The 23163-nt window shown below is 45.5% G+C and overlaps 1 protein-coding gene across 1 annotated transcript in view; it reads left to right on the top strand.

Annotated features, from left to right (window-relative positions):
• Positions 1-20965, top strand: part of MCM8 (minichromosome maintenance 8 homologous recombination repair factor) — a 36642-nt gene extending 15677 nt beyond the window's left edge. The window contains exons 10-19 of the mRNA XM_054978609.1: positions 1000-1198; positions 4130-4160; positions 5175-5315; positions 5518-5659; positions 14042-14237; positions 15020-15239; positions 16783-16992; positions 17924-18000; positions 18596-18785; positions 20065-20965. Of these exons, the coding sequence (XP_054834584.1) occupies positions 1000-1198; positions 4130-4160; positions 5175-5315; positions 5518-5659; positions 14042-14237; positions 15020-15239; positions 16783-16992; positions 17924-18000; positions 18596-18785; positions 20065-20157 (1499 nt within the window). The 3' untranslated portion in view covers positions 20158-20965. The remainder of the gene's footprint in view (positions 1-999; positions 1199-4129; positions 4161-5174; positions 5316-5517; positions 5660-14041; positions 14238-15019; positions 15240-16782; positions 16993-17923; positions 18001-18595; positions 18786-20064) is intronic.
• The last annotated feature ends 2198 nt before the right edge of the window (positions 20966-23163 follow it).

The following is a 23163-nucleotide window of genomic DNA, read 5'->3' as shown; positions in this document are numbered from 1 at the left end:
TTGACATATCTGGTAGTCTTGTTGCTTGATTACGGGCACATCTTTTATTAGATTACAAAAAGTATCTTCTGAAAGCAAACCAAGAACAGGTAGTATATTCCTTGGTGGTCACAGTGTTCTCTACTTTGCATTAGGACAAACCAAAAATCACAACTACATTGGACGTCCAGACAACTTGCTTGTTGGGAAAGGGACTGAAAGCCCACCTGGCTTTATTCCTGCTGTGCCTAATTCTAGGTCAGCCATCAGTAGGCAGTTCATATTCAAAGCTGCTTCACTTGTCTTTATTTGCAAACGCCAACTGAATAACCCACCGTGTGTCAGGCTAGTTGAAGAATCTCTTCCATTGTGATCTCTTCTGAAATACTTAACCATATTCTCACCATACCATCTTCAATCATCCTGCCAACAGCTTTATAGGGATCCAACTGGGAAAGAACTATTCGCGGTGACCCTATTTTCTACTCAATTACTTCTCCAGCCTCTCCTTCCCCATGAATGCTGAAGACACCTATTTGTTTTCATTTCTGGAAAGAAAGAGTGTCAGATCCTCTTAGGCATAATAGGTTGGATCTCACCAGTTTCCCACCCTTTCCCTAGGTACATTCTGTGGCCCCTGCAAAGCTAATGCTTGGTCATTGTTGATAAAAAGCCATGGGCGCAGAGGGCCGCAGTGAGGGTGAGAATTGGGTAAGATTGGCCTTCCCCTCTCTTCTAGCAGCAGAACATTGGCTGCGTACAACTCAGTGTTTCTGCTGACCATTGTCTGATATCCATTATGGAAATAAAGCATCTTTCATTACAAGTATCTGGTTTATCTTAGAACAGCCCATACTGATAATGTTTGTCCAGGTATTCCAGAAGCATTAGGAAACCGTCATCCTTTGCGTTGTCCTTCACACATTTTAAAAACGAAACCTACTGATTACTGTGAGACCTTGTAAACTACAGCTTTGAAAATAGATATTAAAAATACCTCTGTTCTGACAATTTTAACAGGAACATCTAAAAATAAGAACGATAAATGTGTCTTCCTATTATACATCGAAGCAAACTCAATCAGCAACACTAAAGGACAGAAAGTCAAAGATTACGAACATGGGATGAACCATCGGCCGTGCATGGAGTTCTCACTTAGAGATCTTTACGCTGTCCAGGAGATCCAAGCGGAAGAGAACCTGCTCAGACTCATAGTCAAGTATGTAACAGACATTAATTTCCCATCCGCCTTTGCTTTCTTTCCTACTTTGGCATCCCATTCTTCCTGCACATAGATATTAACTGTAGAGCATGAGCCATTGGTTAAACATGAACTTGTAGGTAAAAATAACTGCAGAATTTTCACACATCCCCAAAATAAGTTCACTTGTGGAAATCGGCATGTTTCACTGTGTTCTCAGCCTCTGAAGGAGTAGGAGGAGGATCATATCAATGTATACTTTGCCCTAGAAAAGCGTTTTTAGTTTTTAAAAAGTCTCTTAATTCCTTTCCCTCTTGATGTCCCCTTTTTCTTCATTCCTAATTCTAGAACCTTCAATTCCTTTCTGTCATGATAATGCTTCTCTTTCTCATGTCTTGCCTTTCCCACAATTCCTTTTAGCCTCAGATCTTTCTTTCTCTTTCATTTTACGCAGAAAAGTATAAATGCCGGAGAGAAAACAAAGCCAATCTATGCCCCTTCTAAGATTTGTAGTGTTGTGGGTTTTTTTAAACCTCTAACAACACTGTAAACAATTACACATTTCCTTGTGGTATATTTCTACCCCTAGCCGAAGTCCAATTCCAACACGAGGAGGGAATCCCAACCCTTTGTCGTCAAGTGTCAACGCACATGCATGAGTTACAAACTTAAATGGTTTTATTTAACTTCTTCATACATGTAAGCAGGGCTCATTTCGAGGGGGAACACACAGGAACGCAGTTCCGGCAGTTCCCCAAAGAGGTCACATGTCAGGTGGCCCCGCCCACCTGACTCTCGGCTATTTTGGGCCTGTTTCGGCCTGGATTGGGGCCAAAACAGCCTGGATCGGGCCTGTGATGGGTGGTGGATCACTCTCCCGCTCATCAGTGGCCTGATCCTGACCATTTCCAGCCCCTTTTTGCCATTTTGGGCCCAATTTTGGCCCTGAATGGCCAGGATTGGGTCCAAAACAGCCATAATAGATGATGTTGGGGGTGTGGCATATGCAAATCAGTTATACTAATGACACACTTTTGGTGATGGCAAGAGGCGTGGCATATGCTAATGAGTTATGCTAATGAGTTCCTTCAGCTCTTTTTCTACAAAATGACCCCTACATGTAAGGAATCTCTACTCACAGTTCTTCTAAATAACGAAAGGAGAGAGTGCATCTTTCATGCATAAAGGCGCTTGGTGGAGCTTTGTAGACCTAGTGAATGTGGTGGAAAAAAAAGAGATGAGTTGCAGCTCTCCCTGCCGAGGTGTGAATGTACAAAGGAGGCCCTTACAAGTTTTGGTGGACTCTGAATGCCCCAGGAACTGAAACCTGTGGGGTAAAGGTACTACAACTCCCAAGATGCATTTCTCATAAAACTATCGGCATGCATTCTAGTCTAGTACATATTGATTAACTGGAACAGTACACCAATTATTTGAAAAACAAAACCTATGTCTAAGCCTAAGTTATTAGATAATTAATACAAACTTCCATGCATTTTAAAGGAAAGCATCTAAAGAACATCTTTTAACAATTTCTAACACTTTTGTACCTTGGGGTATATTTTCTACTCCAAGAACATATCTCTGATGTGAGGTAAATATTTATCAGGAAGTGTCATCAGTTTGTCATGAAGATGCTCTGAAGAGCACCTTAAAGAGCTTTCCTGAAGCAGCATTTTATTAAAAACTTCATGGGGTATTTTCCTACCCTATTTTCCTATGTGGACTGGAGTGAAAAAGCTACCCAAGCTACCCAACAGCAAGATGCATAGATTTCTGGGACTGTTTTTTTTTTTTACCCCAGGTGCCTTTTTGCTTACAGTAAGAAAATTACTTTGGGAATACTGTAGGGTTGCCAGCCTCCAGGTAGTGGCTGGAGATCTCCCGGAATTACAACTAGTCTCCAGGCCACAGAGATCAGTTCACCTGGAAAAAAGGGTTACTTTGGGAGGTGGACTCTATGGAATTATGCCATGCCAAGGTCCTTTCCCTCCCCAAACCCCACTCTCTCCAGGTTTCTCCCTCTAGATCTCCAGGAATTTCTCAACTTGGAGCTGGCAACCCTAGAATACTGCCTACTACTGAACAAGGGACCAGAGGAGAAGTCTCTAGAGCCACTTATCTCTGTGTTCTGCCATTTTAGCAAAAGACCACCGGGGGTTGATCATGAGGAGCAAAGTAAATGAGGGAGAGCTGCAGTTGAAACAATGTCATGCCTTTAGATCTAAAGCAGCAAAAGTAAGAAAATCTGAGGGCTAAAATATGCTGACAGTGGCAGACAGGATGTCCCCTGGGGCAACAAGTCTTTTAGGAAGTCTTCTCAGGGACAAGAGGGTTTCATTTGTGACCTCGTCGATTCTTCCAGTGGAGAAGGCGATTTTGGCCATAACCACACTGATGACATAGGAATGTAATTTTCCTACTGAAAAAAATCCTACTGAAGAATCTGCCCCCCCCCCCATCCTCACTTCTTTTTCAGTCTGTAAATCAAAAATAAGATACATCCTGTTCTCTTCTCTAATTGATGCCTGGGAGGGGAGAGAGGAATGCCAAATGTAGGACAGGAAGCAGCCTGAGCAGGATTTATGAGGTGATACTACAGAAGGATCGTAAAACCTTCTAAAACCTTTGTGTGTGTCTGAAGGATCTGAAATATCAAAAAGTTGGATTCTGCTGAATGTACAGAAGTAGCGGCAAGACTTGCAAGAAAACAAAAGCAATAGTTCTGCTAACTCTGTTGCTGCTGGCAAGATAAGAGTGAAGCCATGTGTATTCCATGACAGAATGTGATATTAGGCAAGGATAATAATAACTGCGCTTATATACTGCTCTTCTAGACAGATTAGTGCCTCACCCAGAGCAATGAACAAGCTAGTGTTGTTATTATGCCCCCAATACAATACTCTCAGTTGTGTGTGTTAACATCACATTCTCCTTTTCTCTCCATAGCTCTCTTTGTCCTACTATCTACGGTCATGAGGTAAGTGCATCCTGACTAAGAGAGCCAGTTTGGTGTAGTGGTTAAGAGCGCAGGACTCTAATCTGGAGAGCCAGGTTTGATTCCCCGCTCCTCCACTTGAAGCCAGCTGGGTGACCTTGGTCTAGTCACAGCTCTCTGGAGCTCTCTCAGCCCCACCCACCTCACAGGGTGTTTGTTGTGGGGATAATAATGACATACTTTGTGAACCGCTCTGAGTGGGCATTAAGTTGTCCTGGTGGTATATAACTCGAATGTTACTATTATTATTATTAAATTCTAAGCCCTTGAAAAGATCGGTGGTCACCGTTTTTGTTGTGCATTCATGAAAGTCATGATGTTGTTACACCTGCTTCAAAGGTGAATTCTTTCCGGGTGGAGACATGAACGCATGAAACTGCCTTATCCTGAATCAAACCTTTGGCCCGTTGAAAAGTCAGTACTATCTACTCAGACTGGCAGTGGCTCTCCAGGATCTTAGACATGGGTCTTTTGCGTTTCCTCCTGTGTGATTCTTTTACCTGGAGATGGTGGGGAATTGAGCCAGAGACCTTGTGCGTGCAAAGCAGAGGCTCTTCCACTGAGCTGCGGCCCCTCCCAGTTGACAGTGAGTTGGAGATGTCAAGTGTTTGATTTAAATTTAGCCATCTTGAGCAGGACTCTGGAGCAGTGGCGTTCCCTAAATAAATTTGGCTACGTGCTTGGAGCATTTTGTATGATTTACACAGCAGTTCATTGGTACTTTTATATACTGGTATACGTGCATAACTTTCTCCATGAAAAACTGTCATAGTTATTCAAGTTTTATATTTGTGTATTTTCTTTTTGTGTCGTCTGGAAAATTAATATATAAAAAAAGATGTGAGGGATCTCCCCTAGTATAATCTTCCTAAGCTTAACATCAAATCCTATAATATAGACCTGAAATGCTTCAGAATAAATTACCTTGCAAGGCATATTAATGTTTCCACTTCTGTGCTTTGCCACTTGTTTTACTGCCCCTGTTTGATTTAACAGGTAGTGAAAGCTGGTTTAGCACTGGCATTATTTGGAGGATGCCAAAAATATGTGGATGATAAAAACAGGATTCCTGTTCGTGGAGACCCGCATATCTTGGTGGTTGGAGATCCAGGACTGGGAAAGAGTCAGATGCTACAAGTATGGAATTATTGGCTCATAAATACAGCTTTTTCAACGTTCTGTAATCCTCAAAAGTTTTAAAAGAAGTCGCACTAGCTATCATGTTTTGATGAAGGCAGAAAAATACCACAAGTCCTTTTTCCTGTGTTTGCTCTTATAGTATAACTATGGTAGCCCAAACCAGGCACACTCAAGAAACATTTTCCATTTGTTCCTTTAGGCTGTATGCAATATTGCTCCTCGCGGGGTGTATGTTTGCGGCAATGCCACAACCACATCTGGCCTGACCGTCACTCTATCTAGGGATAGTGCCTCCGGGGATTTTGCTTTGGAAGCGGGTGCCCTTGTGCTTGGAGATCAAGGTACTGTGTGAAGCTATTAGTTTTCTTGCATAGACAGCCTCAGCTAATTTTGACCAATTTATTTAGCAGATGATATACTGCATGGCACTTTTAAAAAAACGATCGGTTCACTGTCCGTCTTCTGTGCAGCCCCACATGGGACTGCGCCTGCGCAGGCCTGCCGACCGGATTTTTCTTTTCTAGCAAACGTCCACTAGGGGGCGCATGTCCGCTCCAATGCGCATGCGCGGCCGTTTCCCGCCCGAGCGACATTGGGCGACGTCGCCCCCTTTCCCCTCAGTTTCTTCTTTGCCGCCGACCGGTAAAGATCTAGCTGTCCGCTTTGTGAGGAAACTTTTTCCTGAGGAGATCGATCGATCGAGAACATGTCGGAGAAGTCGCTGTTTAAGCGTTGTTCCACCTGCGCCACGAAGATGACGAGGACGGACAGTCACTCTGTCTGCCTCGAGTGCCTGGGCGAGGGGCACATCGTCGGGAAATGTGAGCACTGTCGACGGTTCACCCCGAAGGCCAGGGCTGAGAGGGCGAATAGGCTGAACGCCCTGCTGTGGAGAAGGGCGATGCGGGTTTCGGGGGCTCCCGGTACCCCGGGGGGGCCGCCACCGGCTGGTGGGACTGTTGACACCCCCCCTGAGATGGGATCTCAAAGGGCCGCTTCCACTTCGCGTTCCCGCTCACCGGATTGCCGGCATGCCCAGCGCCCGACCCCGGATCCGAAGGAGGCTGCGAGTTCCGCGTCGGGTCGCAAGCACTCAACTCCGAAGTCGGATCCGACTCGGAAGCGGCGCTGTTCCAGGTCCCCGTCGAGGTCGGAACCGACCGCCACACCGGCTCCGAAGGTGCCGAGGACTTCATCGGATCCGAACATCCCTGCTGGGTCGGCTCCCAAGCCGTCGGATCCGACACCGACTCCGACAACGTCGGCTCCGGAGCCCGCTGAATCGGCTCCCACCGGCCTTGATCCGAAGACGGGCCCCCGATCGGATCCGAAGGACTCGGATCCGTTGGCCATATTGCCGGTTCCGATAGACCGGAACCGAAGCTCCAATCCGACTTCGGCCCCCAAGGGCGGAAAGAAGTCGAGGAATAAGACGAAGCACAGGCAGTCGGCTTCGGTCCAGACGGATGAGGTCCTCTGGGAGAAACCCTCGACCCCGTCACCGCACCTGTCACCTCCGTTGCACCACTCCACTGATGACGATGGTGACCTGCCCGACGCTACACCTCGGTTTGCCCACACTTGGCATTCGGGTGACTATGCGGACAGGGAGGACCGGCCTTATCACCGAAGTGGTTATGACAGACCTGGTTCCCTGTATGCCAGCTCTCCGTCAATTGGCAGGGAGTATTGGGGTGACACTCGGAGTGAGTTCTCCCACTATGGTTCTCCCAGGCACGTTTCGCCTTACCATCCTGCAGAACCTTATCAGGGCCCGAGTCCCAGCCCTCCATCTGACCCGTCACCTGACGAGATCATCATTGGGACCGGTCGTGTGTCACCATCTGAGGACTACCGGCTCTATTCTGAGCAGATGGTCAGGATGGCCCGTTCTCTCGACATCGAGATATCGGCTGTGGATCCTAAGCCAAAGGACAAAATTCTACAATATGTCCAGTCCGGGAACCCTCCAACTATTGCTTTCCCGTTCACCGAGGGCTTGGTGGAAATCATCCATGACATCTGTGAGAAGCCAGCTTCTGTGTACCCGACATCCCGCAAGCTGGAGGCCCTGTACAAAACACGGGATGACGTTTGTGCATACCTCTTTGCACATCCACCTCCTTCTTCCCTCATTACGGAGGAAATGCAGAACCGTCAACGCCAGGGGTCTTATGCGGTGCCCATTGACAAGGAGAGCAGGAAGCTGGATTCCTTGGGCAAGAAGTTATACTCCTCTGCCGCCCTGACGCTGAAGATCTCCAACTATTCAGCCATCATGGGGGCGTATCAAATATTCCTTTGGAACCGCATGGCGGTCTTCATGGAAAAACTCCCGGCAGACCAGAGAGTGTTGGCAAAGGTGATTCTCGATGAGGCCCTGCGGCTGTCTCGGCAACAAATAAATGCGGGCCGTGACACAGTTGATACCTCTGCGAGGGCGTTAGCATCCTCCGTTGTCCTCCGCAGACACTCGTGGCTTCGCACAACTGCATTGCCGGTCGAGACACGTAATAAAGTTGAGAATCTGCCCTTTGAGGGTCAATCCCTGTTTTCCTCCAAAACAGACGACTACTTGTCGCAGAAGCGCAAAGATCGGATGACAGCCCGTTCCTACGGCATTCTTCCGACCAGACCATCCACCGAGAATCGGTTCCAGTATCGCCCTTCACAGGGCTATCGTGGACGGCAGCAACGATACCAGCTGTATCCACGTTATGGGTCCTACAGGCAGTTCCAGCCTCCTGCAAGTTCCTACCAACGCCGGAGGCCTAGCTACCGCCCTCGTCGCGGTCCACAAGCCCACGATGCCAAAGAGTCAGCACCGCAGCCAAAGCAGTTCTGACTAGAATTCGAACAGTCTGTCGTGTTTGGGAACAGATTGGTTCAGTTTGCCTCTGCATGGGCGGAAATTACGTCCGATAGTTGGGTTCTTAAAATCGTTACAGTTGGATATAAAATTCAGTTTGATGTTTACCCAGTGTTGTCTCTTCCTGACCACTCATTACAATCCTCTTCTGATAACTTACAGGCTGAGGTTGTAGCGCTACTGGAGAAGGGGGCTGTGAAGGAGGTGCTCCCTCAGGACCCCCTCTTAGGTTTTTACTCCAGGATGTTCCTGGTAGATAAAAAGGATGGAGGTGTACGACCCATCTTAGACCTACGGGAACTGAATAAATTCGTTCTCGTCAAGCGGTTCAGGATGCTTACCTTGAACACAGTCCTCCAGTTGATGCCTGAGGACATGTGGTTCGCTGTCCTGGACCTCAAGGATGCATATTTCCATATTGCCATCCATCCTGATCATAGGAAGTACCTTAGGTTTCTATGTAGCAATAAAGCCTACCACTACCAGGTGCTTCCCTTTGGTCTTTCAACAGCCCCACGAGTTTTTTCTAAGTGTATGGCTGTTGTAGTGGCTTATTTGAGGGAACAGGGTTGTACCATCTATCCCTATCTTGACGATTGGCTTCTGGCAGCACCCTCTGCTGATGCACTCTTGACCCAGATTCATACGGTGCTGCTCACCTGCTCCAGGTTAGGACTTTTGGTTAACCTGCGAAAGTCTAACCTTACCCCATCCAGAAGAATACTGTTTATCGGTATGGAACTGGATGGTGCTGTAAATAGAGGTTTTCTGCCCAGGGAGCGTGCCTTGAAGATTGGCAGGATGGTGAACCTTTTTTCTAAATGCAGATTCCAATCCGTAACAGCTATCCAGAGGTTGCTGGGCCTCATGGCCTCTTCTACAGCTGTCACCCCTATGGCCAGGTTGCATATGCGACCTCTCCAGCTGTGGTTCCTCTCGGTCCATGATTTTGAACATGAGTCCCAGGATAAGCGATATTCCATCCCCAGGGGTATTCTCCGGTCCTTACGATGGTGGCTTGATGAGGCTAACCTCCTTGGGGGTGTTGCGTTTGGGTCCATCCAAACCGAGATCACAATCTCGACTGATGCCTCCACGATAGGATGGGGAGCCCAGTGTGGTGCCCTTAGGGCACATGGGGTCTGGTCTGACCAGGAGAGAGCAGATCACATTAACCTGCTAGAATTGAGAGCGGTCCGTTATGCCCTTATCGCTTTCGCAGACACGCTGCAGCAGAAAGCAGTTCAGGTGCTCACAGACAATTGCACCACGATGTTCTACCTGAACAAGCAAGGGGGCACTACATCCAAGGCCCTCTGCGACGAGGCCGTTCGGATCTGGAACTGGGCCGTGGACAGAGGCGTGTTCATTCAGGCGGTCCATATTCCTGGCACCACCAATGTCATCGCGGACACGCTGAGTCGGATGCGATTCGACAGCTATGAATGGACCGTAGCAGACAGTTACCTGAACGCCATCTTTTTGGACTGGGGGTTCCCAGACGTAGACCTCTTTGCGGTAGAGGCCAACAAGAAGGCCCCGCAATTCTGCTCCAGGGGAGGGCTAGGTCACCGCTCCCTTGGGGACGCGTTCCAGATACGCTGGACAGGGCACCTGTTTTATGCCTTCCCTCCGTTCCCACTGCTGTCTCGGGTCGTCAGCAAAATCCAGAGGGATGGGCCGCACTTAATTCTAGTGGCCCCCTTCTGGCCCAGACAAGCATGGTTCCAACATGTCATGCAGCTTTCACAGGGGTCATATTATCGGTTCACACTGAACCCGGACCTTCTGTCCGACAAAGGGGTTTGGTATCACGACCTACCCAAACTCAACCTCACTGCTTGGCACATTCGGGGACGGAGGGGATGTCTGACAGGGTAGCTGAAATTTTGCTGAATGCCCGTAGGGACACCACTCGCAGATCATACGCAGCTAAATGGAAGCGTTTTGAGGCCTGGGCTGCTGCCAACGCAGTTAATGTTTGGGATTGCCAGTTGTCTTCTGTGTTTGAGTTCCTCCTGTCTCTAAAGGATGGGGGACTCTCTAATTCCTCTATTAAAGTTTATTTGGCTGCCATTTCAGCCTTCCACCCTAAAATAGATGGGAAGACGGTGTTCTCCCACAGTTTGTCGAAGTCTTTTTTGAAAGGGTTGTGTAATATGTTTCCACAGGTCAAGGAAATTGTTCCCCAATGGTCACTACAAGTAGTATTGGCGGGGCTTATGAACTCACCCTTCGAACCACTGGCCACCTGTGATTTAAAATGGTTATCCTGTAAAGTGGCCTTCCTGATTGCCATTACATCTGCCCGCAGGGTTAGCGAGCTTGCTGCCCTTAGGTGGGATCCTCCCTTTTTGAAGGTCCATCAGAATAAGGTGGTACTGAGACCTGACCTTCGTTTTAGACCCAAAGTGTCCACTCAATTTCACACCTCGCAGGACATTGTCTTGCCTGTCTTTTTTCCTGACCCTTCCAGTAGCTCTGAAAGGGCCTTACATTCCTTGGATGTGAGAAGGGCTATTTTATTTTACCTACATCGTACGTCACAGTTTAGGATTGCCAAACAGCTGTTTGTGTGCTATTATGGGCCCAGAAAAGGAAAGGCTGCTACAGCCCAGTCAATTTCTCGCTGGGTTACTCAGACTGTTAAGACCTGCTACTCGCATGCTAAGTTACCTTGCCCTTTGGAACTAAAAGCTCATTCCACCAGAGCACAGGCTGCTTCTGCGGCCTTCCTTAGGGGCGTGCCCTTGCAAGACATCTGCAGGGCTGCAACGTGGTCGTCTTCTGACACGTTCGCTAAACATTACGCACTAGATGTGTGGGAAAGGAAAGAGGCTGCTGTTGGTAATGCTGTGCTTCAGTCTCTTTTTCGGTGAGAACACATGCCCGCCTCCTGGGTAAGTGGCTTGTGAGTCTCCCATGTGGGGCTGCACAGAAGACGGACAGTGAAAACAGAGTTGCGCTTACCGTAACTACTGTTCATTGACGTCTTCTGTGCAGACACACAACCCTCCCTCCTACCCCGCTGTGTTCTTCCAGATCATGTGAAGGCATTCGGCGGCAAAAGGAGAAACTGAGGGGAAAGGGGGCGACATCGCCCAATGTCGCTCGGGCGGGAAACGGCCGCGCATGCGCATTGGAGCGGACGTGCGCCCCCTAGTGGACGTTTGCTAGAAAAGAAAAATTCGGTCGGCAGGCCTGCGCAGGCGCAGTCCCATGTGTGTCTGCACAGAAGACGTCAATGAACAGTAGTTACGGTAAGCGCAACTCTGTTTATTCTCTGCGGGTTAGATCCAGTTCAAGAAGACTTTGAGGACTGCACAAGGATCACTGATCTTCCTAACTTGCCCATCCCACCAGCAACCCTTTGCAAATGTGTTCATGGAGTTACAAGACGTATGTGGAACAATAGCCACACAGGTCAGAAGTCTACAGTGGCGAGGAGGAAGAGAGTAGAATCATTCCCTTCTCTCGCTTCTGTCGGTGGAGCTCGGCTCAAGCAAGAAAGAAGCAGGAGGGGACAATTCCACCCCTCCCTCCTCCCTACTGCAGCATCCCAACCCACATGGCTGTTGGTCTGTGCAGGCCCCTCAGCCATGGGAATAAACTTTCCCATGGCTGGAAAGGACTGCTGGGGGTGGGCATCTGTGAGCATCAGCATCTTCTGCTGGCAGCTCATGGGAATCATCGCAATAGCGTCATCTTACTGGGTTTTAAAATCCCAGTGAATTCTGGAGTGTGTGCGGTGCGTGTGCGCTTTTGTTTGGTGGACTGGAGTTTCATTCTTGAATAAGATTTGCCATAGGCTGTGGATGTCTGCGGCATACACACACTAGAAGTGAGTTGTAACTAGCTCTGCTCATGTTTGAGCCACTCCCATTAAACTTAATTGCTAGCACAGAACGAGATCTACGGGGCATTCGTCACACATCCAAATTTCTGTGGGCAGGAAGCAAGCCTGTTTGCACACCTTGTTCCTCCCCCGCAGCTCTTACTTGGCAGCCAATCATGCAGGATGGTCGAGTCAGTGTCTGCTCAGATGCGAGTCTTTTCAGTAGCAGTGCTGTCTTTACCCCCGAAACATCTTCCCCAAAGAGGTGAGGCCAGCACTGCAAGGTGGATGTGTCCCAGAGGGCTTTTCCTATGTGAAGATTGACAGTTGATAAGTAGATTTTTTTTTTCTGACGTGAAAATATTTGGTTGCCTTAATATTTTTCAATTACTTTGTTGTGTACTCTTCATCTTTGATGTTAACCATTTCAGGCCCCCATTTGTGGGGGAAAGGCAAGGTACAAATGTGCTGAAGGGTTGAGTCACCTCTCAAGAAATATGGCTACTTTGGGTTAGTTTTCTTCACAGTTTGAAAATTATCTTTGCCGTACAGAGTTGCCTTGTGCGAGCCGCAGCGCAGCCAGTGGAAAAGCCAGTGTGCCTGAGAGCAGAACCACAAGTGACAAAAGGCACAGATTGGACACTTGTCAGCTTCCCTCAAGTTTTGATGGGAAATGTAGGCATCCTAGTCTTGCAGCCTGGCTCTCCGACTGCTGTCCAATGGACTTTTCAACTGTCACTTGTCCAACATTCCGCCAAGCTGCCTACATTTCCCATCAAAACTTGAGGGAAGCTGACAAGTGTCCAATCTGTGCCTTTTGTCACTTGTGGTTCTGCTCACAGTGGCTGGAATATTGGACTAGAATCTGGGAGACCCAGGTTCGAATCCCCACTCTGCCATGGAAACTCACTGGGTGACCTTGGGCCAGTCACATCCTCTCAGCCTAACTTACCCTGCAAGATTGTTGTGAGAATAAAATAGAGCCTAGGAGAGCAACACAAGCTGTTTTGGGTCCCTGTAGGGGAGAAAGGCCAGATATCAGTGAAGCAAATCAGTAAATGAGTTGAAGCATGGTTTGATCCCTTTCTGCGTTGCCAAAAGGTACTGTGACTCCTAAGTAGGTAGTTCATGCACAGGGTTAAGTATCGTGCTAAATCAGGAACCATGTAAGTATGTGCCATCCATCTCCGGCAGCACTGTCAACTTGAATAGTACCACTTGAACCAACTGAACAGGGCTGGTAGGGATGGCGACTCAGTCCAGTCTTTCCTTTTTCAGGCCATGTGGTTGGTGTTGGTGGGCACATATTCTGGCACTTGGTATTGCTGTGTATGCATACATCATTTGCTTCAGAAAAAGTATGGACTCTTTTTTTCTAAACAAGTATCTAGTTGCCTTGTGCGAGCAGCAGCGCAGCCAGTGGAAAAGCCAGTGTGCCTGAGTGGAGCACTACAATGCCAAGACCACGGCTATACAGCCCGGAAAATCCCCAACAACCAAGTATCTAGTTGGGTGTCTCAAATCAGTCAGAACTGATGTCTTGACACACACACACAAACACACACCTCCATTTTCACTGTCAGATTATGATTCTAATTTAGAAGAGAGAAATACAGGTTCAAAGAGCTGCTTTGGACATAATTCCAGAGGAGTTAGCCGTGTTAGTCTGTAGTAGCAAAATAGTGGTTCTCGAAAGCTTATGCTACAGTAAAGTTGGTTGGTCTTAAAGGTGCTACTGGACTCTTTACTATTTTCGACATAATGGGGCAGATCCTGTCCCTATTGTCCCACTCCACTGAGCAAAATTTAGAGCCTTCCTCCAACCTAAGGAGTTTCCCTCCAACTTAAGGAGTTCTTTCGTTGGAGGAAGGGCCACTTAAGATGGAGGGCGGTTGGATCCGACCCCGTTCTCTCTGATCCTTTTCCTCTGATGCTGCCCACTGTCATTGTGATAGTTCAGCAAAGAATGCGTCTGCCAATGATTTTCTTCCCCCACCCCTTTGTGAAAATTATTTCCAGGTATTTGTGGAATAGATGAGTTTGATAAGATGGGCAACCAGCACCAAGCCTTGCTGGAAGCCATGGAACAGCAAAGTATCAGTCTCGCAAAGGCTGGTATCGTTTGCAGCTTGCCAGCTAGGACATCGATAATAGCAGCAGCCAATCCAGTTGGAGGTCACTATAACAAGGCCAAAACTGTATCGGAGAATCTGAAGTAAGTACTTTTACAGTGTTTGTGGTGTTGTTTTGAACAGAAATGAGATAGGTGGGAAGTTTCCTGTTGTTCATGCAAAAACTCAAGGCTACATTGTAAGAAACTGCTTGTGTGCCTGTTGCCCTTCTAGGAGGGAATGCGCTTGTTGTTTTCTCCAGAATGCACAACTTGAATTGTTTTTGCTGAAACAATGCAAAACCGAATTACTCAAAAAGGCTTTTCACTCAGATAGGAGGGCTGTATTGTAGATCTCAGATGCTTTGCTACTGAGAAAGGGACCATAGACTTCACCACTATGATGCCCTATGTACTATCTGTTGCTTTAAGTATGTGCTCCTGTGAGCTACCTGTGCTTCATGTTGTCTAATGTCAGCCCTAGAATTGCTTATGTTCTGTTTCAGCATTTCTTCAACTCTGTATTGGATTCTTGCTAATGCTATGTCTTTGTAAACTTGCATTTATTTACCCTATGCATTCTTTATAAAAACATCCTTGATACTGACTGTACTAATCTGGTACTATGTAATCCGCCTTGAGTCTTAATGAGAAAGGCAGACTAAAAATGACATTATCATCATCATCATCATCAATAATAATAATTTTGTGCAGCTTCTTAGTAAAGATTTGGAAATGTATGTTGTGGCTTTCTTTGAACAGATCTTGTGCATGTGAGTTCTTTTCCACATTGTGCTTTCTAATACGTTCCACTGTAGAAGAAATACATAGCTAACATCCTACACCGTTACTGATGATGTGCTCGTTTGTTTTCCTCCATACTGTAGAATGGGCAGTGCATTATTGTCCCGGTTTGACTTGGTGTTCATCTTGCTGGACATACCAGATGAAGACCATGACCACTTGCTCTCTGAACATGTCATGGCAATGCGTGCTGGGAAACAGACCGGGCATAGCAGTGCTGTAGCGATGCGTGGAAACTCGCAAGGTTCACATGTATCAGTCCTTGAAGCCATTCCGGATAAGCCATTATCAGAAAGGTTAAAGGTAGTGTAATCTGTTTAGGTCCTTAAATTGAATTGAATTAAATAAAAATAATAATAACATACCATATCATCGTGGAATGAGCAAAGACTGCCTTGATATGGTGTTCTTCAGAAGGACTTGGGGCATTTATTAGAAGAAGGAGCTTGAGCATTTATTTTTCTGCATCTCCCACCAATCCCCCTCTTGTGTTAGGTCTGTGATGTTGTGAGAGCTTTAATCTGCACTTCATTGTCCTGTTCTGACTTCTTGAGTCCTTGCTTTCTATATGCTTCAGTTAAACTTCACTTATGATGCTTCTGTGCACCACAGATCCTTCCTTCATTCCCTCCTCCCTCCAACTTGTGTACTCTCGCTCATTATTTGTTTACCTCTTTTTTTCCTCTCTATTTCTGCTAAATACTTAGTTTCTTCTACACAGCTATCTATTAATCTTGTAGCAAGCTCTGCCTATTTTTGCAGAGTTCTTAACATGTCCCGAATCTCCTTCTTACTTGTTCTGGATGTAATTCCCCCCAACCCCATTCTAGCCAGCTGCTTGAGAGGGATCCCATGGTTGACAGTATTGAAAGACACCGAGAAGTCCAGAAGCAACAATCAGGGTGTGCTCTCGATGTCAGCTGCCCAATGCAGGTCATCTAACAGGGAGCCCAAGGTAGTTCCTGCATCACAGCTAGGACAGAAATCATACTGAAAAGAACCTTTAGGCATTTATTTTCCTTCCAAAAACCCTGGGGAGTTGTGCCTTGCCCCAGAAGGGTAAGGTGGAAATCGTGGTTGGAAATTATTTTAATCCTGAGGATCCCATGACGGGTTTTTTTCCCAGCAAAGAATGACTAACAGCCTCCTTTAAGACTGCTGGAAAGGATCCTTCATGTAAAGGAGGTGCTTGGTAGGTGCTCCAGTCAGAACTGTCTTTGGCAGATCTTGACAGCCATAGAATAAGAGTTGAGAATGCAAGTGGTGGCATGCAAGTCTCCAAGGGTTCAGTCCATGTGCTTGGGCAAGGCCAGTCTCAACAGATAGCTAGAAAGAGGGCTGGTGGAAGCTTCGGGAATGACTTCAGCAGCTTCTTCCAGGAGGGCTGGGATCCAAAATCCTTTTACCAGGATCAGGGTCACCTATAGCTCTTTTACTAGTCGTGAGCACATGATCCCTCTGCACATTCAGTCAATGTGCAGATAACTAAAGGAGGCACGAGTGTGCTGGTCCCACCTTGATTGGTGGCTTGTTAGTGCTTTCCCCACTAGTTGAGAAAGTGCACATGTGTATGCTCCCTCTTGGTGATGGAGGGGCACTGCTTTTCAAATGTTTCTGAACATAGAGAAGGGATATATATATATACATGCTTCCTCCACATGTAGGCACGATGCTGACAAACCACCAATGTCATGGGGCTTGGGAGGCAAAGGCAGCTCCCCACATGCATGTCCCCCCCACCCCCGTCCGTATATTGACTAACCTCATGGAGGGGTTGTGCTCTCAGAGCCGTTATGTTGGTGGAACTGGAACCCTTTAACACCTGAACTATATTTGTCATTCTTAGGTCATTCCCGGAGAAAGTTTTGACCCAATCCCACACCAACTATTAAGGAAGTACGTCGGCTACGCTCGGCAGTATGTACATCCGCGATTATCTCCAGAAGCTGCTCAGGTCCTCCAGGATTTCTACCTTGAGCTCCGACGGCAAAGCCAAAGGGCGGACGGTACGCCTATCACGACAAGGCAGCTTGAGTCCCTGATACGTCTTACAGAGGTATGCTTTCATTTCATACTCATTTCTTTATTAGAAGTTTTACAACTTCTGTGCATATTTTTGCCTGAGATTCTACTGCATTGGGAAGTGAAAAAGACAGTATGGTGATTCTTGCACGTACTTCTATCAAAAATATTTTATTTTGATCAGTACCCAGTTGGAGTGAAACCGGATCAAAATTTCCAGGTTTCTTGTGGGAAAAACTCTCTGTTCAAGAGGCAGCAGCTTGACCTTGGTCATCTTCTCTTAAAATCCTTTGAGCCTTTCATAGTCACTCTATATCCCTTGGGTGAGAGTTTTTGTCACTTTCTTCCATAGATTGGCATCTAACTAGAAACAATGGTCTGTATCTAATCATGTAGTTTTACCAATTACCCCCTCCTAGAACAGGCCACTGATCCCTCTGATGTTTTATACTTGGGAGGGGTCAGCGGACCTTAGGGAACGACATAGAGGGCACAAAAAGAAGATCAGCAATGGGAGGGGGAATTAGTGAGAATTGTTCCTTCCACCTTCTGAAGACACTTTCAGCAGTGCATGGCCGGATACAGGTCATTGTTTTGAAATTTGATGCTACAAACTGTAGGCAGCATTCCTGATAAAATCTTGCCACTGGTGACATTTTTGTGTGTGGGGGACCCCCCCTTACTGCAAATGCTACTGCAGCATGAGAAATAGTAGTATTAGCTGCCACTGCCATTAGCCTGTCTGCTTCTGCTGCCCCCAGAAAAAAACAGTTCCCTTTTCCACATTTCTGCTGCCACGGGCCTCTTGAAAAATAGCACGAAAAGCTATGCTTACTGAAGTACGTGGTTATGCTTGCCACTGGACTTGTAAAATGTAGCAAACCCCACCTAAAGAAGTTCTCCTCTTATTAAATATGCGGGGAGGTCAGGAATTAGATAAGCTCAAGTATAATTTTTCATTTAAGGCCCGATCAAGGTTGGAATTAAGAGAAAAAGCCACCAAAGAAGATGCTGAAGATGTCATAGAAATAATGAAATTCAGGTATGTACAGTAAATGAAACCTGATTGTAGTAAAACCAATACTTGATGGGGCTCCCATAGGTACCTGGAGCTCTATGTGCCTCCTTCATTCACTTTGGTTAGCTACATACATCCCCAAAGGATTGTCTTTATTTACTAAGAGCACCATGTGGAGTCCCACAAGTGAATGTCTGTTTCAAATCGTTTTAACTGTGTTTGTTGTGCAAACAAATGGGTTATTAGCTAGTAGAGATGTTGGGCTAAGTGTGATGAGGAGTTGGATCAAAAATTCTGTCTGCTAATGGCAGAGCCTTCCATTGGTGGAACATACTTCTTCCACTAGAAGAAGGACAATGAACATCCACAAATAAGTAACATAGACCGATTCCGGTCATATATGTTCTTTTAACATTTAGAATAATTGTGTTGTCCGTAGTCCTGGTCTCTCCCTAAGATTTATTTGCATGTTTATCATTTGCAAACTGATGTAACCTGAAAAGAGTCCAAGGAGGATCTATACTTTTAATACAGTAGTAGCTATTGTTCAAATAATTATTAGGATTTGCAAACTGTCGTTGATATGGGTGTGTGCATGTTTGTTTTTTTCTGTCTCAAGCATGTTAGGAACTTACTCGAATGAGTTGGGGCAGTTGGATTTTGAGCGTTCTCAGCATGGCTCTGGTATGAGCAACAGATCACAAGCCAAGAGGTTTGTTTCTGCCCTCCACCGTGTTGCAGAAAGAACCTACAGCAACCTCTTTGAGTTTCAGCAGCTAAGGCAAATTGCAAACGAGGCAAACATTAAAGTAAGTCGAAAACTAAAAATGTGTTGAGCAAGGGATGAAATTTACAATTGTTTTCCAGGTGATAATGCTGCTATATTAAAGTTATTTTAAAAAATTATTCCTATCTCTCTACTTCCATAGCTCAGAGCCAGTTTGGTGTAGTGGTTAAGAGGGATGGTACTCTAATCTTGAGAACCGGGTTTGATTCCCCACTCCTCCACTTGAAGCCAGCTGGGTGACCTTGGGTCAGTCACAGCCCTCCGGAGCTCTCTTAGCCCCACCCACCTCACAGGGTGATTGACGTGGGGATAATAATGACATATGGTTGTTGTGGATTTTCTGGGCTATATCGCCATGGTCTTGGCATTGTAGTTCCTGACGTTTTGGCAGCAGCTGTGACTGGCATCTTCAGAGGTGTAGCATCGTTTTTTCAGTGCTACAGCTCTGAAGATGCCAGTCACAGCTGCTGGTGAAACGTCAGGAACTACAATGCCAAGACCACGGTGATACAGCCCGGAAAATCCACAACAACCATTGTTCTCCGGCCATGAAAGCCTTCGACAATATAATAATGACATACTTTGTAAACCGTTCCGAGTGGGTGTTAAGTTGTCCTGAAGGGCGGCAGTGTATAAATCGAATGTTGTTGTTATTCAGTGAGATCCAAACATTCAGTTCTAGCTGTTGCTCCTGTGATTTTTGTTGTTTGCATTCTTCCTTCTTGGGAAATCTAGCATTGTGATCTAAATAATATCGTCCTTTTTCTAATCTACCCTTGCAGTTTTCTGCATATTCTTATGCTTTTTACATATTTCATTCTGTGGTCGCTTAAATATGGGGTAGGTAATGTCTGGCAATTAATAGTTTAATTGACTACGCTTTATGATATATGTACTTAGATTTTTGCTTTATTGAACATTACTGATGAATAGAAATGTTTCAGATGCATTAAACAGACCTACAGCAGAAGCTGTATTCCCCAGGACACAGGACTTGGTGCGACTTTTCATGCAGTTCTGACAGCAGATGTCAAAGCTGCCTGCCTCCTTGAGGCATATGTTTTGGTGGAAGGCTTCCACAAACAAAGACACCAAGAGCTATTTTCTGCTGGGCTACAACATGCCATTGCTTCTTCTTGATCCTGCTCTTACCTAAAATAGCATTCCGCAATGCTTTTTTCACTACTTTTGAACTTGCATATTGCAATTATATCGAAAGGAATCTTACACCATACATTTACATTACATGTGTCTCATTTGTTTGTCTAGATGACATAGCTAGTGCTTCATTATTCTTTCAGGTAGCTGATTTTGAAAATTTTATTGGATCTTTAAACGACCAGGGCTATTTCCTGAAAAAAGGTCCAAGATTATATCAGCTTCAGACTATGTGAAGAAACACCAGTAGAACACAGTGTTGTATTGCGGTAAGGATGATTACTGTCTTGGCTGAAATTCAAGATCATTTTAAAAATTAATAATTCAAGAACACAGTCTGTGTATTCCAGGTGTTACAGTTGTACAGAGACTCAGTGGGGTATTTGTATAATAAGAGCAAATGATTTGGTTACCATTTGCAAGTGCTGTAAATGTAACTGTGCAAATGACTGAGATTGGTGCATAGCTCATAATTTAATTTCAAGAAAGAATCTCAAAAGTTCCTGTCAAAATCTTAGTTTTTAAAACTATGAATGCCGTAATGTAAGATGCCGGTAGATTTTGATGGTGAATATTGATTCAAAATATCCTTCAGTGTGGAACAAGAAATGGACAAGGAAGCCTTGTGTGAGTGGGGAAGGAGAGAACACAGGAACGCGTAGCTTGTTCATGATCCTCTCTTGAGGCAATCTGTCGTTAAAATGTCTTGAAAACTGAGTCAACAGTAGCAGTTGCTTAATATCATTTTGTAATATTTTTGAGGGAGAAACATAACTTGACGTTTCACAATTTTTCACGTTGATACTTTGTTCAAAAAGGTTTATTCAATTTAAATAGACAATTCTACTTTTTTAAAAAAAAGTTCACGCTATACGGAAATTTCAGTTTTTAAACTGAAAAAAAAAAATCACACTTGCTTTATATGTTTAGAATTTTGTGAATGAGTGTTTTAGTTGTATTAAAACCCCTGCACCAACTTTAAGCTATTCACAGGATACAAGGGTGGATTGTTTAAAATTAAAATGAAAGCCTTGTTGAACTTCATCAGATGTTCAGTTTGTGTTTATCTGTTGAGCATATAAGCCAAACTTCCACTTATCGTTCACGTGAATAAAGCACCGGTATAATATCTATAATATTGTGCCAAGAGGAACGCTGGGCTTTGTTGTATGGTATGTGCTTGGGGAGGACAAAAGGCAGTGGTGTTGATTCTGCTCTTCTCCATGGTGACGTGGCCTGCCTCCCAGCTTGGAGGAGAGGAACAGCTGCAAAGACAAACAGGGCAAAGAACACTTTGCATGTGTTCATGTCCCTGAAGGAAAGAGAACAATTCCTGCAGGGGCTTTAGAGGACTGTTGATTAGGAGTGAATGCATTCAGTCCTAATCACCACCTGGAGGCAAGCAGCAGCAGTTCTCTGTAGTCCCCAAATGCCTTGAACGTGAAGATCTTGGGGCACATAAAGACTAGTCAATGAAATATTTTCACCCTCCCCTTTGTTCCAGTAGGGATCAAAGTGGCCTTGGGCCCTTTTTTTCTCTTACTAGTACTCCTTTATTTATGCTTCATATGGGAGGAGGGCCAAGTTGCTACACTTTGAGACTGAGCTGTGCTGCTAGCTTATCTCGTCAGCAAAACACAAAATATGTCGTAAAGACTTAAGGGTTCGGTGTATGGAGGTGACTGTACTTTTTGACATTTTGTAAACTATGTCTACGGGTAGGGGATTACAGCATATACAATTCCCAAAGGTGTGATGTCTTTACAAGCCATGGTGTTCATAATAGATCAGTCCTCCCCTGTCCTGTCAGTCTGCTCAGAACTAATTTATTGTACCTTAACCGAGGGTTTAATATGGCTAGGATGTCAAGCTACGTTGTCGCCTCTGCGGCAAATGACTCTGTGCTTCTCTTAAACTAGAACAAGCAGTACCAAAGCAACACTATTAGTTGTAATGGTTAGACAACCAGTGTGGTGTAGAGATTACTATTGAAGCAGGATCTGGGAGACCCAGGTTTGATTCTTCACTCTGCCATGGCAGCTTGCCAGACACACACTCTCAGCCTAGCCTACATCACAGGGTAGTTGTGAAGATAAAATGGGGGAGAAGAATGAAAACTACTTTGGGTCCCCACTGGGAAGAAAGGTGAGAGATAAAGAGATAAATAAAAATGCCTTTAGTAAATCACTTCACTGATACTTTAAGAGTCTTAAAAACTTAACTTGCCTGCTATGACAGGATATGGTTGCTTAATTACATTTTCCGAGTTGGCCTCTAGTCATTCTACTGTGCACATTCTTATCCTGTTTTAAAAATCCCAACACTCAAAAAACAGTGGGAGAACATTTTAATCTTCCAGGGCATTTCATTGCTGACCTAAGAGTGGCTGTCCTCAAACAAGAGAAACTTTAAAGGAAGATTCCAAGACAAGGTTGCTGAAATTGAGTTTATTCACAAATTCGGAACGATGGACCCTAGTCTGAATAGGGATATGAGATTCTTCTCTTGCTACAGATGCTAATTTTCTGTATTGCCTCCCCTCCGCTAATCAAGCTAATTAGGTAAGGTAAAGGTAGTCCCCCTGTGCAAACACCAAGTCATTACTGACCCATGGGGGGGCATTGCATCACGACGTTTTCTTGGCAGACTTTTTACAGGGTGGTTTGCCATTGCCTTCCCCAGTCATCTACATTTTAGCTCCAGGAACCTGGGTACTCATTTTACCAACCTTGGAAGGCTGAGTCAATCTTGAGCCAGCTATTTGAACCCAGCTTCCACCAGGATCGAACTCAGGTCGTGAGCAGAGCTTGGGCTGCAGTACTGCAGCTTACCACTTTGCGCCACAGAGCTCAAGCTAATTACATTTCACATTATACCTCCACATCCTTTCTCCATATTCTTTTCACCATCCTTCCCACCATCCTTTTGACAGGGATATAAATACTCAAGATCTCAGTTTCTACTTATATCTGACAAACGGGGCTTGATTCTCAAAAGCTTATAGCCTGGAAACTCTGGTTGGTCTTTAGGCTGCTACTGAATGTTGCTTGCTTTGTTCCCCCTGAACATCAATTTGGCAGTTTACAAAGCTAAATGAAGGCAATGGCTAACTAATCTGAAGTGTAATTGTAGTAAATTGCAGATCACTCTCCAAAAAGACGGAACCTGGAACATGAGCAGCACCCACATTCATACAAACAAGATCACGTGACCTCCTTTTTATTTTTCCTCTTCTCTACCCT

This window comes from Eublepharis macularius, chromosome 1 (genome assembly GCF_028583425.1).
Source record: "Eublepharis macularius isolate TG4126 chromosome 1, MPM_Emac_v1.0, whole genome shotgun sequence".
In the NCBI taxonomy this organism is placed as follows: domain Eukaryota; kingdom Metazoa; phylum Chordata; class Lepidosauria; order Squamata; family Eublepharidae; genus Eublepharis; species Eublepharis macularius.
Note: the sequence above shows the minus strand (reverse complement) of the source record. Positions and strands in the feature narration are given on the sequence as shown.